This window comes from Cyanistes caeruleus, chromosome 3 (genome assembly GCF_971803275.1).
Source record: "Cyanistes caeruleus chromosome 3, bCyaCae1.hap1.1, whole genome shotgun sequence".
NCBI classification, from domain to species: Eukaryota; Metazoa; Chordata; class Aves; order Passeriformes; family Paridae; genus Cyanistes; species Cyanistes caeruleus.
Genome location: NC_141703.1, coordinates 28529241 through 28543585, shown reverse-complemented (window position 1 = coordinate 28543585; position 14345 = coordinate 28529241). Strand labels below are relative to the sequence as shown.

General features: G+C 52.6%; 2 protein-coding genes and 1 long non-coding RNA gene across 20 annotated transcripts in view; 2 read left to right on the top strand and 1 right to left on the bottom strand.

Annotated features, from left to right (window-relative positions):
• The window catches only part of LOC111922622 (uncharacterized), a 214207-nt gene extending 211951 nt beyond the window's left edge, over nucleotides 1-2256 (top strand). For 16 of the 17 annotated variants that reach the window (XR_015284344.1, XR_015284342.1, XR_015284336.1 and 13 more), the window contains one exon: nucleotides 6-635. This is a non-coding gene — a long non-coding RNA (uncharacterized LOC111922622). Of the gene's footprint in view, nucleotides 1-5; nucleotides 636-1048 lie in introns of those variants that run through there. The other variant, XR_015284339.1, reaches the window with a different exon arrangement.
• The window catches only part of LOC111922567 (uncharacterized), an 86671-nt gene extending 82929 nt beyond the window's left edge, over nucleotides 1-3742 (bottom strand). The window contains exon 1 of the transcript XR_015284304.1: nucleotides 2942-3742. The gene's annotated coding sequence lies outside the window, so the exon portion shown is untranslated. The remainder of the gene's footprint in view (nucleotides 1-2941) is intronic.
• Nucleotides 3743-6536: 2794 nt separating this feature from the next.
• On the top strand, nucleotides 6537-9535 carry POU3F3 (POU class 3 homeobox 3). Of its 2 annotated transcripts, XM_086880347.1 has the most exons (2): nucleotides 6537-7595; nucleotides 9054-9535. In XM_086880347.1, the coding sequence occupies exons 1-2, from the start codon at nucleotides 6537-6539 to the stop codon at nucleotides 9114-9116; spliced, it is 1122 nt and encodes a 373-aa protein (XP_086736473.1). In that variant the 3' UTR covers nucleotides 9117-9535. The 2 variants fall into 2 exon arrangements, with proteins under 2 accessions (XP_086736473.1, XP_086736472.1); XM_086880346.1 differs by having other exon boundaries at nucleotides 6537-9535.
• Nucleotides 9536-14345: the final 4810 nt, after the last annotated feature.

Genomic DNA, 14345 nt, shown 5'->3' with positions numbered 1-14345 from the left:
GTTAGGCTTTTAGGCGGGGAGTTCATCTTGCCAGGTTCTATCATATTTATGGGCTGTGCGATTTCCAGGGCTCCAATTGGTCTTTCCTTTATGGAGGCAAGAAATAAAACTTTCCTTGTAGCACGGAAACTGCTGGGGCTCCACCACGGGGAAACAAAGTGGCTTCAAGCTCCCGCCCCCGTGGCTACCGCTGCCACCCGTCCCGGTGGTGCAGGTGCGCTGCAGGATGCTGCGACCACGCGGGTCCGCCCGTGCCCAGTGTCCTGCCAGCAGACAGGAGCGCAGGGGTGAGAAGCTGCCGCATTTGGGCAGGAATTCTACCCCAAAAAACACCCCAAAACAACCCTAAACGTCCCGCGCCCTAAACACCGCCCCCACCCCCCAAAAAAAAAAAAAAAAAAAAATAAAAACGAAAACTAAAAGCCACTAACTAAATTTCTCAGTTGTGTCCCCTCTTGCGATCACTTAGGGAGGGAAGCAGAGAAGAGTAAGGGGCTGAGTGCAGGAGTGCTCGGGAAGGGACAGAGAGCCGAGCTGTGTCGAGCTAAGCCGTGGCCGCTGTCGATGGTTGTGTTTAGTTGAGGTTAATGTGCGAGTGTCCCGGACGGAGAGAACTTGTGCCGGCTGCGCGGCCGCTGCGGGCAGGGCGGGAGGCGGGGGGAGCCCGGCGTTACCTCTGTCGCTGGCTCCCGCACACAGAAAAGTCAGGAAGGGATCGGGGGGAGGAGTGGCCAGCTTGAAGGGGGAAGGAGGGAAAAATTAAAGGGAAAAATAAAAAAAAAAAAATAATAATAAAAAAAGAAAACTAGCTACTTTACCAGGTTTAATACAGCTATTAAACACTAAATAATGTAAAAAAAAAAAATATTTTTTTTTAAAAAATACTAGTTTTATTGCATCTCCAGAGGCTTAAGCTCCTTATTTGGACAGAAAAAAATAAATAAATAATAATAAAAAAAAGTCACAAAAAACCCCGCGTGGCATCCCAGGTTGCCCCGAGCTGCGGTGCCCGTGCCTGTGTTTAATTACCGCTCTCACTGTCTCGCAGGCCTCGGCTCCGTTGGAGGCACCGCACCGCCTGGGACACTTTCGGCCGGCCCCTGAACCGGCAGCCCCCGCCGCTGTCCCCGCGCCCGGCGGCCCCGGGAGCTGCGGGGCGCTGTTCCGGCAGCGGGCAGCGCCGGTGTGCGGGCAGCGCCGGTGTGCGGACAGTGCCGGTGTGAGGGCAGCGCCGGTGTGAGGGCAGCGCCGGTGTGAGGGCAGCGCCGGCGGCGGGGCCGGGCCCGGGCAGCCCCCGCCGCCCTCAGCCCCCGGCGGCACGCGGGGAGGGGGTGTCGCGGGGCGCCCCCTGGCGGCCGGCCGGCGCCAGGCGGAGCGCGCCCAAAGTTGATTTTGTTCAGCAAGCCGTATCGTATAAAATTAACGACAGCCAATAAAATTAGCTTACATGTTTCAACCGTAAAAGTCCAAAACAAAATAAAGCTAGTTTTAGTGAAGCTAGGAAGCTCTGCTTTGGCCCCGTTCTCTCTGGCTTGAACTGGGGTCCTTTTATCTAAAGCCCAGTGCACAAACATATAGCTTAATGTGACTAGTGTTCTTCCTTTTATTTCTTTCTCTATGGCAACCAATATGTTCTGCTCAGAAATGTTCCCCCATCAAGGAAACAAATGATCTTGAGGCAGCAGCTCTATACGGCATCTGTTCCGATGGAGCACACAGAGTTAACCCCAGTCAAAAGAGACGCTGGGCACGTCAACAAGAAGTGGAAAATGAGCGATTCTTCTCCCCCCCAAATTGAAACCTATACCTCCGTAGTTTTACAAGCCATTTTATTGATTTGGCTATCGACCGTTTCCAAAGAAGTAACTAATTCTAGGAAATTACAATGATCACCAGCTATTGTGTATCCAAAAGAGCAGCAACAGAGGTGGCAAGGAAAAAAAAAATGCAAATAACACGTTAAAATTAAAATAAAATTAAGTCGCATAACGGGATATTTAAGGTTCGGTAAAGTTTTCAGGAGCAGTATCTGGCCTGTTAGTTTAATCCCACATTATTTATCGCATTATGTATCACACTGACCCAAACGCTATGGAAGAGTTTCAGATCATTAGACTACACCTCTCAATTGGATGGGATTCGGGAAAAGCAGAGAGACAGGCAAGATTGTCAAGAGAGAGAAACAAAGTGAAATCTGCTCTGTAATCCTCCAGCCCCAATCTCCTTGGAGAATAAAATGAAGGGATGTCCTGGTTAGTTTTGATTGATTATACTCTTTCTGATGGACTTTCACTACAGAGCTCTAGATGTTGTGCTTAACCGTCTGTTCCCTAGTTACAATATTAACCCTGTGCGTGCACCGCCGCTCCGCACCTTCCCCTGGCTCCCCCCTCGCCCGTCCCGCCGGCAGGTGCTCGGGTCAGCCGCTCCCGGCCCGGCCCCGGCCCCTCTCCCGCCCGCTGCACCGGCCGGGCCCCCTCCCCGCCCGCCGGGCGACCCCCCCGCCCCCCCGCCAAGCAGCGTTTGAAAACAGCCCGCATCTCTGCCTCGCCTCCCCTTCACAAATCTGTAATATTTTCGAGAGCTTTCTTCGCCCCCCCTCCCCGCCCCCGGCCCAGCCTTCCCGAGTCTTGGTGTTACAATAATTAACAGTGCCCAGAAAAGTGAAGTAGTAACCAGAAAGACTTTCCAGCGCCGAAGAATTGCTTTGCTGCCTTGAGCTTTGGAATGAATCCATGCTTTTTATGTAATATTTCACTAAGGTGCTTTTTGTTGCTGGTGGGATTTTTTTTTTCCCCCTTTCCCTTTCCCTTTTTTTCCAGCCTGTTTCCTTCAAGGCAGTTGCCATGGGTTTCCCTGTCTTGTCCTAACCTTTTGAAAACATATAACCAGAAGACTTTAAAGAAAACAAAAGTAGATAAAAAAATTGTAAAACACTTACCGATCAAACTTCCAGGATTTAGAGAAATTTTTTTTAATTTTAGATTTTAATAAGGTGACAGGGGGTAAAAAGCATGTTCTCAACTCCAGCGAAACGATCCATGTTAAGATTTTCCTTTGCACTGACTCCACTAAGCCCCGCTCTCCACTAGTCTATTATTTTCACCAAAATATATGAAAATTTATGCAAATGAAAATCAGCACTAACTGTTCTCCCCTTGTTATACTTTGGATTTTTTTCCAGACAAAACAATCTCACTCTGCAAGGGAGGGGGTGGGAAGAGTTGGGGAACGAAGTTGGTTGTTTGTTTTTTGTTGGGATATTTTTTTAAAATAAAAGACCTTGCTCCAGCTTGAGATTTAATTTTTGTTGTCGGTGTTGTGATGGTGTACGCTGGTTTTTTGCTTTTTTTTTTTTTTTTTTTTTTTTTTATTTTGGGGGGGATTCTCCACCCCCCCACACCTTCCTTTTTTATTAAGAAAGTAGATCTGTTTGCAGAGGCGCTATCACGTTTCATCAGGCCACCTGAGACGGCTTTTGAAAGCGTGTACTGTGAAATTCATAGCAGTAATTTAGACAAAATCCTCACTGTATATTAATGAAAGACGGCCCCATGGCACCGTTCCTATCCTCCCCATTCAGTGTAAACAAAACCACGAGACTCACTCGGTTTTTGAGCCTGATCCAAGCAAAATCGGCTGGAAAGGAAAACATGGGGTTCTGGCACTGACTATTCAAACGTCTGCACCTGGAGATCTCAGATTTATTCAATGAAATCTGTGTTGGATCTTTTATATATAAAAAAAGAAACCTTTGGAGGACGCATGGGAACAAATATATATACCAATATATATGCATATATATATATATTTATTTATATATATATATATATACACATATATATTCATATATAAAATGATTATGTTTGGTGTTTAGTTACCAGCGCCCTTAAGATCCGTACGCTTCACTTGAATGATTTTACTAACCCGACCTGCCACGGTATTTCGTGCTGTGCCAGCCGGGGGCTGGAGGGAGCCCCGAGCACCGGCTGCCGAGCGCGGCGGGAGCGGGACGGCGTGGAGGGCGCTGCCAGCGGGACGCAGCTCACCGCCTCCCGGGGCCGGGTTATTCAGCGTGCGGAGGAGGGGAGCTGGGCGGGCAGGACCAGCCGGGGGGGGACGCTGCCCATTCCCATTCCCATTCCCATTCCCATTCCCATTCCCATTCCCATTCCCATGCCCATTGCCATGCCCGCCCCGCGTGTTTTCTCCGCGCGGCCCCCGCCACCCGGGGAGCGCGCGTGGGACGGCGCTGCGCGGCGAGGCGGTCACTGGCAGCGCCGCGTCCCCTCCGTGTCCGAGCGCTGTTATTGCACCGGCAGTCCCCGAGGAGCGTTCAATTTGCCCTTGTTTTTGTTGCCACTTTCTCTTTCTCCGTGGTTCACTGAGGTTGCCTGCGCGCAGTGTTTCCGCTCGGTCGCATCTCTCCCCCCGCGCCCCCCCCCCCCCCGCCGCCTTCCCCCGCCCCCCTTAACTCTTTCCGCTGGACGAGAAATAATACAGTGTTTCATGCCGCGGGGCTGGCTCCCTGCGAGCAGACCGCAGCGTGCAGGGCAAGCCCGGACGCCGGCTCCCCTTGCCACCTCCCCCGCCGGTGGGGCGGCCCTTCTCCCGCGCTGCCGGGCCAGCCCCCCGGCGTGACGGCTGCCGGGGTCCGGGGCGCACCCCGGGGTGCGGGGGCGGACAAAGGGAGGAGGGGGCGGGCGGGGGGCGGGCGCCTCCGGGGCTGAGCGCCGGGGGGCAGCTCCGAAAGCCGGTACGGGCACTGCCGGCGGGAGAGAGGCGGGTGCGTGTGCCCGGTGGTGACACCGTCGCACAAACGCCTTTCCGAATCCAGCCCAGTGCCGGCGTCGTTATTATTGTCGTTATTACCGTCGTTATTAATTATTACCGCCCGCGCTCGCCCCTGCCCGAGCGGCGACGGCGGGAGAGTTCCGAGGTGCGTGTGTCCGCCGGGCACGAAGAGTTAAGAGGCGGAGGGAGGGAGGGATGGAGGGAGGAGGAAGGAGGAAGGGGAGAGGGAGGAGGGATAGAGGCAAGGAGGGGGGCAACTTCCATCTCCGACGCCACTTCGCCTAAATTAAAAAGCAGCCAATCGGAACGGCCGAAAGGGGGGCCGCGCGGCCGGCGCGCGCTGTCCGTCACGGGGCGCGCAGCCAATCGGCGGGGGCGGCGGCGGCCGCTTCCTCGCGGCGGGGCCGGGCGCTGGCGGCGCGGGCGGCGGCGGCGGCGGGAGGGAGGAGGAGAGGGAGGGACGGACGGACGGGAGGGAGGGAGGGAGGGAGGGAGGAGGGAGGGCGCGGGCGCGGGCACGGCCCGGGAGAGGGAGGCGGGGAGAGGCGAGCGGCGGGACTCCGGCACCGCCAGTGCGCGCTGCCAGCCCGGCAGCCAACTTCCCCGCTGGAGTTAGTGTATAAAGGATACCATATATGCACACACACATACACACACCTCTCCACCAAGGCGCTCCTCCTCCGCCTCCTCCCTCGACCAACTGCTGGAATTAAAATAAAAAGCAAAACAAACACAACCAAAAAAAAAAAAAAAAAAAAAAAAGACAACAAACCAAGCGAGAGAGAGAGAGAGCGGGAGAGGGAAAGAAACAATTCGCGAGGTAACGAGAAATTTCAACTTTTTAAATTTCTTTTTTACTTTTTTTTTTTTTTTTTCTTTTTTCCGACCGCCTAAAGGAAAGGTAGAGAGAAAAAAAATGTCTTATCCAGAGCGTGACTCTAGCAAGAAGGCTCCGGCAGGACTCTTGTTTCAAAGGGGACAAAGTGCTTCAGCAACAGCACAACTTTGAGAAATGCATCATCACCACCATCACCACCATCATCATCACAGGAAGTTTTCTTAGGACACCAACAAAACTTGCAAATAACAGAGCAAAAGGAGACCGAGGAACCGAGGAGAGAAAGACAGAGACAGAGGCAGAAAAAAAAAAGGAAAATATACCCACACACAAAGCCTTAAAGGAAGAAGAAAAGGAAAAGTTTCACTCTGAGAGGGGAAGGCTGAGAGGAGGAGATGTACTCCTAGGGGAGCGGAGGGGAGAAGACACGGGGGCTTTTTGATCCCCCCCCCCCTTTTTTTTCGCTTTTTAGCCTTTGTTTGGTTTCCTCCCTGCGAGCAGCGAACCCGGGCGAGAAGAAGGCGGAGGAAAACTACATGTACAGCTAAATATTTCTCTTTTTTTGGAAAAAAAAAAAAAAAAAAAAAAAAGGAAAGGCTAAAAAAATATAAAAGGCGAAGCGAGAGCCGGCGACCGCAACGAGCGCGCCGCGGAGCGGAGGCAGGACGGCCGGCGGACGGGCGGAGGAGAGCGCGCAGCGGAGCGCTAGCAGGTGAACCCCGCGCCCCGGCGCCCCGGCGAGGCTGGGAAGGCGGCGGCGGCGGCGGCGGCGCGGGCGGCGGCCCCGGCAGCGGCCCCGGCAGCGCCGGGCAAGGGCGCTCGCGGCGGGCGCCCGGCAGCCGGCGGCGGCGGCGCAGCGGCGGCTGCGGCGCGGCGGGGGCGAGCGGCGGGCGGCGGGCGCGGGATGGCCGCGGCCACCTCTAACCCCTACCTCCCCGGCAACGGCATCCTGGCGGCCGGCTCCATCGTCCACGCGGACTCGGGCGGCGGCGGCGGCGGCGGCGGCGGCGGCATGCAGCCGGGGAGCGTGGCCGTCACCTCGGTGGCGGGCGGCTACCGCGGCGACCCGGCGGCCAAGATGGTCCAGAGCGACTTCATGCCGGGCGCCATGGCCGCCAGCAACGGCGGCCATATGCTGAGCCATGCCCACCAGTGGGTGACAGCCCTGCCCCACGCCGCCGCCGCCGCCGCCGCCGCCGCCGCCGCTGCCGCCGAAGCGGGCTCGCCCTGGTCCGGCAGCCCCGTGGGCATGACGGGCAGCCCCCAGCAGCCGCCGCCGCCGCCCGACGTCAAGGGCAGCGGCGGACGCGACGACCTGCACTCGGGCGCGGCGCTGCACCACCGGCCGCCCCACCTGGGCCCCCCGCACCAGGGGCACCCGGCGGCCTGGGGGGCGGCGGCGGCCGCCCACCTACCCTCCATGGCCGGCGGGCAGCAGCAGCAGCAGTCGCTCCTCTACTCGCAGCCCGGGGGTTTCACGGTGAACGGCATGTTGAGCCCCCCCCCCGGCGGTCAGAGCCTGGTGCACCCGGGGCTCGTGCGCGGCGAGACGCCGGAGCTGGGCGAGCACCCCGGGCATCACCACCACCACCACCACCAGCACCCCGGGCACCACCCGCCGCACCACGGCGGCGTCAACAGCCACGACCCGCACTCGGACGAGGACACGCCGACCTCCGACGACCTGGAGCAGTTCGCCAAGCAGTTCAAGCAGCGGCGGATTAAGCTGGGCTTCACCCAGGCCGACGTGGGGCTGGCGCTGGGCACCCTCTACGGCAACGTCTTCTCGCAGACCACCATCTGCCGCTTCGAGGCCCTGCAGCTCAGCTTCAAGAACATGTGCAAGCTGAAGCCTTTGTTGAACAAGTGGCTGGAGGAAGCCGACTCTTCCACGGGCAGTCCCACCAGCATCGACAAGATCGCCGCCCAGGGCAGGAAGAGGAAGAAGCGGACCTCCATCGAGGTGAGTGTCAAGGGGGCCTTGGAGAGCCACTTTCTGAAATGCCCCAAGCCCTCCGCCCAGGAGATTACGAACCTAGCGGACAGCCTGCAGCTGGAGAAGGAGGTGGTCAGGGTTTGGTTTTGCAATCGGAGGCAGAAAGAGAAACGGATGACCCCCCCGGGGATCCAGCAGCAGACCCCCGACGATGTCTACTCCCAGGTCGGCACCGTCAACTCCGACACGCCGCCCCCTCACCACGGACTGCAGACCAGCGTGCAGTGAGGGGCACCGCGGGCGGGCCGGGCAGCGCGGGGGCAGCGCGGGCCAGGCCGGGCCGGGCACCGCCGCCGGCACCGCCACCGGCTCCGGCACCGCCGCGCACAGCCGCACGCTCACACATACACACACACACACACACACACACACACGCGATCCAGGCTCGTTCAGACTGCTTGTGTTTATATATATATGGATATATGCGTGCATCTATATATATATAAGATCGATACCAATAGGGAGCGGTGGAGAAGGTCGATCCGAGCGAGAGCGTTTAGACCGTGTTGGGAAAACGGGGTGGAGATGCATAATGCACCAAAACTGCAGATGTGCCGGGGGGTTGGTTGGTTGGTTGGTTGGTTGTGGGGAAAGGGCTTGGGGGGGTGGGCTGGGGCTTTTTAAATTTTATTTTTATTTTTCTCCAAATTATCCCCTTCTCGCAGTAAGGAACACCACTGTCTGCGCTTCTTCTCTCCCCTCCTCCCCACCCCCCCCCCCAACTCTTCCCCCATCCCCAAAAGGGCTCTCTTCTATGAATCACAGAAACTTTTTTTCTCCTTTCTCTCTCCCTCTTTTTAATTTCTTTTTCAATGGGAGCAATCAAAAAAAAAAAAAAAAAAAAAAAAGGGGAAGCAGAAGAAAAATAATCTGGTTAATCAGAGGGTGCCTGCTGCATTCCAGCACCCTGTTTTTCTTGGCCAAACCGTAGAATTTTGGTGCAAGGCAGACATCCACTCTGAAAACATATATATCTATATATCTATATATTCTGCAAAATGAAAGGGTCCACTTTTTTCCAGGAAAAAAAAATATGCACACAGCACTAAAAACAAGCAGACTGAATAGGGAAGCAAATACATATATATATATTTATCTATATATATAGGTATAGCTATAGAACAAAAATATGGAAATAAATGCCCGCACGCGGAGAAAACTGACCCTGAGGAGAAAGGGGGGAGGGACAGACGCCAGGGGGAGGGTGAAAGAAGGAGAGGTTGTTGGTCCCTAAAGTTCGAGCTCTGTAGAAGGACTTTGCATGAATTAAAGGAACCAGGGAAAGAAAGGGAAATAATTTAGGGCTGTCAAAGTCCTGCTCCTGACGGCTGCCAATCATCATGGAAGAGTCATAAAAAAAAAAAAAATCCACTGCTAATATTTTTTTTATTAATATTTTTATTTTTTATTTCTGGACTGATTCAGATAAAGGGATTTAGAAGGACTGAGCATCTGCAGCTGCACTTATCTGAACTTCTCCTCTCCTAAATCCGTTGCCAACTTTGATTGAATGGGTGCTGTGGATGTGATTATATAATACTGCCATTTCCAAGCAGTGTTTTTGGTAGGTTTTAATAAACAGACTTTTCAAAAAGACGGCAATATAGAATTGTTAGATCCGTTGTTGATCTAAAAAAAAAAAAAAAATTTGCTTTATATTTTCATTAAATGACTTCTTTTAATATTTTATTCAGAATACCTATGAACTGCTGCAAAACGGTAATTTATTTTTTCCCCAGATCTTGTATTACGTGTTTTTTTCAGACGAGCACAAATCAAAATGAAATGAAAATATGGACAGTTGTTAGGTAATAAGGGTATCTTTTGATGTGATAATTTGATTGTAATTTAATTTGAGTAGTGATTCCGTAAGAGCTGATTGAGAAAATAAATTTGTTAGAATGAAATAGTCTGTGTCTGATGCATAAACACTGTGTCGAAAAACAAATACAACAACAAAAAAAAAAAAAAAAAAAAAAGTTCTCTGAAGGGACATACTGCTAAAGTGAGAGAAATACCGAGGGTCCGACCTGCCGGCTGCACGGCCCGTGCTCCCCGGCAGTGCCCCCGCCTCACCCCTGCTGCTGCTTGCCCGGCGCGGGGCTCTCCCCTCGGCCGCCTCTCCTCCGTGTCCGCCGGCCCTTCCATCAGCCCCGGGCACCCTGTGGCACCGGGAAGGACGGCGAGATTAGAGCTCACCAAATGGCACCTTCTCCCCGAGAGGGCTGTGCCGCCTGGCTTTAGGCTGGCACTCGGGCGCGGGCGATACCTGAGCGCGTCCTCAGGTCCCGCGTGGCGGGTGTGAGAGGGATGTTTCCAAAAGTTCAGCCTTGTTTCCTCTCTTTCCAAACTGAGGCTAGACGGGGGGGAGGTGCGGGGGGGGAGGCGGGGGGAGCAAAGAAAGAGAAGGGGGGCTGAGCTATAATTTATTTTGACTCATTTTATGTATGTATTAATATTTGTATTTAATTTATCTTTATAATTTAAAGAAAAGGTACGTTTTTTGGTTTTTTTTTCTGATCGAATATATAGAATAATACTTTCAGCATCCTACGTGCAGTCTGCCTAGTTCACCGTTTCTGTTGTTGATGTTGCTGTGGCTGTTGTTGTTGTTTTAAGGTTTTTCTATGGGGTGTGAAGTGGTGTAGTCTAGTTTTCTCCACTTTGCCATAGCTCTGCCATGCCTTCTTTGCAAACACACGCGCGTGTCAGTAACGTTGGAGATGCCAAGAGATGCACTAGCTGACCTGTCATATTTATCCGCTAGAATTTATTGCAATGTAGGGACAAGTGAATGACCGCCTCAACTCTCTTCATCTTGCAGCGGGGAGGTTGTGGGAAGCAGAGAGCTGATCTAACGCATCCACCCGCCCCCACTGGTAGTCTGCTGGAGAATAAGGTTTTCTTTTATGATCCAGCTCGTCTGTGGCTTCTTCCTCACCTTCCTCTTCCTCCCCTCCTCTGCGCCCCCTCCCTCCTGCCTTGCTTCCCTACGTGCTATTGAGGCAGGGGTTAAACCCCCAGAAAACTGCTGTAGGAACAACAAGCGTTTCTTCCTTTCAGATAGGCCTTGTGTCAGTCCATAAATCAAAGCCAACCTGGGAGCCGCGCACGGGGATGCATTATTTTAACACCAGCTCGTAGTAAATATCACCGTCCGTTTGATTTGTGAAATCCGAAAGGCCCTGCTGACACGGAGGAAATAAGAGGGGGGGTGGGGGAAGAAGCCAACCCAACAAAGGGAAAGAGAACCCGAAAGGGTAAAGGACGCTATTTCTTTTGTTCGTTTTAGCAGAAGCCGCTGGCTGATTTTGCAGCTGGGGAGGGAAGAAGGGCCGGGCGGGGGCCGGCGTGCGGCCGGGCTCCCCTCCGGGGGCCGGGTACCACTGACACGTGAGGTGGGATCCTGTTCTCACACACGAAGGAGAGCAGTTGTATTAGCCGCGGAGAAAGTCTATTTAAATTTCGGAGCGGTATTTGGTTACTCGATTTGGATGGCAACAAAGAGCTAACGTTAGGCTTCACGCTGGTTTCTATTAAAAGGCAACCTTTGCGGGTTGCTGCCTCCGAAAAGCTGGGGGTTAGGCTGGAGGAGTAACGTGTGGTCGGAGGGACCGGCAAAATGTGCCCGTTCCGTGGACTTGTTATGCACAAAAAGTGAGGCCATGGGCGCTCCCCCCTCCGCCCCTCCGCCCCTCCGCCCCCTCCCCCGCCCCCGAGAAACTGAATCCTTTGAATGTATTTAGGAATTTCAGGGTTGTGAGTCTCTGAGATAGCAAGAGGTAGATAATAAGTGAGAGGGTTTGCGCTAAGGGTTATATTGTTACACGTGTAAATAATGAAAATATTGTTATATATCGCCAGATCTCTTAATGAATTTAGTAATTGTATTCATTTATAATATCAGTGTTCTGTGCTTGGTAATAGAGTCGGCATCGTTTTCCTTACTCTTTTTTTTTTTTTTTTTTTTTTTTTTTTTTTTTTTTTTTCCCTGCCTAAAGGAAAGCCAAATGTTTTGCAAAGTTATGTTTGATCAGACTGGGTAATCCCGAGATGTGATTATTTATAGTTTACGTTTTCATATCCTGCGGTCCTCTATTACGCCCCAGTCTTCTCACTCACATGCCATCCTTCCCCCGTCGAGTCTGTACACAATAAATCATTTTCAGGTGTATTTAAAATAGTCATGTCACTGCTGTTGGTCTGAGTATTTTCCGAAATTTAGCAGAGAGCTGTACTTTGGTTTAAAATCGCAGCAGTTCCTATCGGAAAGTGATCTTTACAGAATCCTTATGCTTTAATGTAGTGACTCGTGTTTGCACATTACAATGCTCATAACTTGTTTTGTATGAATGGTTTTAAATGGAACGTTTAGAGAATAATTGGTTCTAATATGAAATGCAGTATATACTATTGATAATTTTATCAATAAGTGTACTATTTTAAATAACTTTAACAATTAAATTTGGGTTTTTTTAAATTATATATTTGTAAAATATTTATCCTGTTGAAAGCAACAATACATTGTTGTATTTATTCGTTTATTTTTGTAATAAATGATCAACATCTTCAAGCTACAGCAAAATCGATACTTCTATATATTTATACAGGGATACCTTTCTGAAGCGCAGAGATGCGTATTCCAATTTGGAAGCGAGTGTAAAGGTTACCTCTGTAAGTGGCAAGCTGCAGGACCAAACCGTAGGCGTGAGCTTCTTCGCCACATGTACTTTAGTTTGCTTAAGTTCCAGGGTAATTAATCAAACTCTAAAAGGGATGCAACAAGTCCCGACCTCGGAGGCAGGCGTGGGGCGAGCGCTTGAGGACAGGGACTCATTTTGCTAATGCCAGGGTTGGCGGGGAGCTTGGTCGCCTCTGGCGAGAGGGATGGGTGGCCGGATGGAGCGGTCGGAGGAGATGCGGTGAGGTGGTTATTGCCCCATCGGTGTTTTCAGTTGCAGTTTGGCACAATGGAGCGGGCGCAGCCTTCAATAGGCGGCGGGAGCGAGGGGAGAGGAGGGCTGCGAGCGGCCCCGCAGTGTCAATGACACAGCAGCAGGGAGTTCTTTGGCTGAGAGGCGTTGGCGACACAAAAAGCTAAGGGGTGAAGGCCGAACGGGGGAAGGCTCGCAGCCCATCCCGTCCTGCCCGACACCAAAGGAGCGGCCGGCTCCGCGGTGGTGCCCACGGGGCCTCGCCCTCGGGGCCGCCACGGGACTCGCTCCCCCTCACCCCTCCCCAGCCGGGCTGGCTGCGGCGGGGCCCGGGCCGCGCCACGCTCCGGGAAGCGCTGGAGCCGCGCTCCCCACTCGTGGAAGGCCGGGCCGGGGCAGCGCCGACGGGGCGGCCGCCGCTGCCCGTCTGCCCTCCGTCCCCGGCGGGCGGCCCGGGGGAGCCGGCGGGCGGGCGGCGCGGTGCCACGGCGGCAGCTGCCGCGGGTCCCACAAGTTGTTTTCCTCGTGGCGACCATTCAGCAAAACGCAGGATCCTTTCTCCAAGATTTAAATTTCGCGGATGAATTACCATACAGCGGTTGCTTAGCAACTAAATTCAAGCCGGGCTAAGAATATGCAAGCTTTTTGTATTCTCATTAATAAAAATGCCACTCTGACACAGCAACCTGACTTTGGATCACTGCAACTTCTGTAAAAGCCATAGGAGAATACAAACCGGCTCCTCCATTTAATTACAGATCAGAGTGGCTTGAAATGTGATGTTTTGTTAATCTATCTTCCTAAAAGCGATGTAAAAAATAACGGCTTTTCAAGAGCAGTGGAAAACTACTTTTTTAATGGAGCTGTCTCCTGGTGCTACTGATGGCTGCAAAGCAAAACCTTTTTTTTTTTTTTTTTTTTGAGTCACACTTTCATGTAGCATCCCCCCTTCCGTTTTGAGTTTCCTGAAATTAAAAAAAAAAAATAAAAAAAAAAAATTAAGACATTTGGAGCCACAGGGGAAAAAAATAAAAATAAATAAGCTGCAGCCGATTAGCGCATTAGAGAGGAGAGCATTGCTCGGGAAAGGGAAGGGGGGATTAAAAATGTCAAGGTGCAGCTCCTGCCAGGCACAGACCCACGACGCGGGGTGCAGTCTGTCCTTGCACTGAAGCAGGAGTCTCTTGTGCAGAAATGGCTCTCTTTGGCATAAAGTGCGTGGGCACATCGGCTGGGGAGGGCGGGGGAAAAGCCTTCAGGGACACCTTGTTGAATGTTTCTCTCCAAAATTTATTTCCCCTTCTGCTAACATTTACTTTATATTGCCTTTAGATCGGCAGAGATAAGATCTTGGCGTTAGATTCTGGCATCTTACACCCAATCTCATATATATGGGAGAATGACCTCATCAGAGGAGGACTGTGTGTATAGATAGAATAATTTAAACATAGACTAGACACCTACATATAAATCTATATATAAAGACGTGTGTGTGTGATATATATATATATATACACACACATATATATATATATGTGTGTGTGTATATATATATATGTGTGTGTGTGTGTATGCCTTTAGCTGTACCAGAAAAGTTCCCTGCCAGCCCCGCAGACCACAGGCAGGGCTGCCTTTCCCCCGCAGCGTTGGGAGGGAGGGCGGCCCCCTCCGCGGGGCAGCGAGGGGAGCCCCGGGGCACGGCTGCACGCAGGGCTCTCTCTCCCTGCCAGCCACCGCCGTAGTGTGGCGGGAGGGCACCGGCTGCCGGAGATGCTGATGGCTG

What these genes read in the sequence shown, in the direction of transcription:
- POU3F3 (XM_086880346.1), top strand. Translation starts at nt 6,537, where the DNA reads ATGGCCGCGGCCACCTCTAACCCCTACCTCCCCGGCAACGGCATCCTG.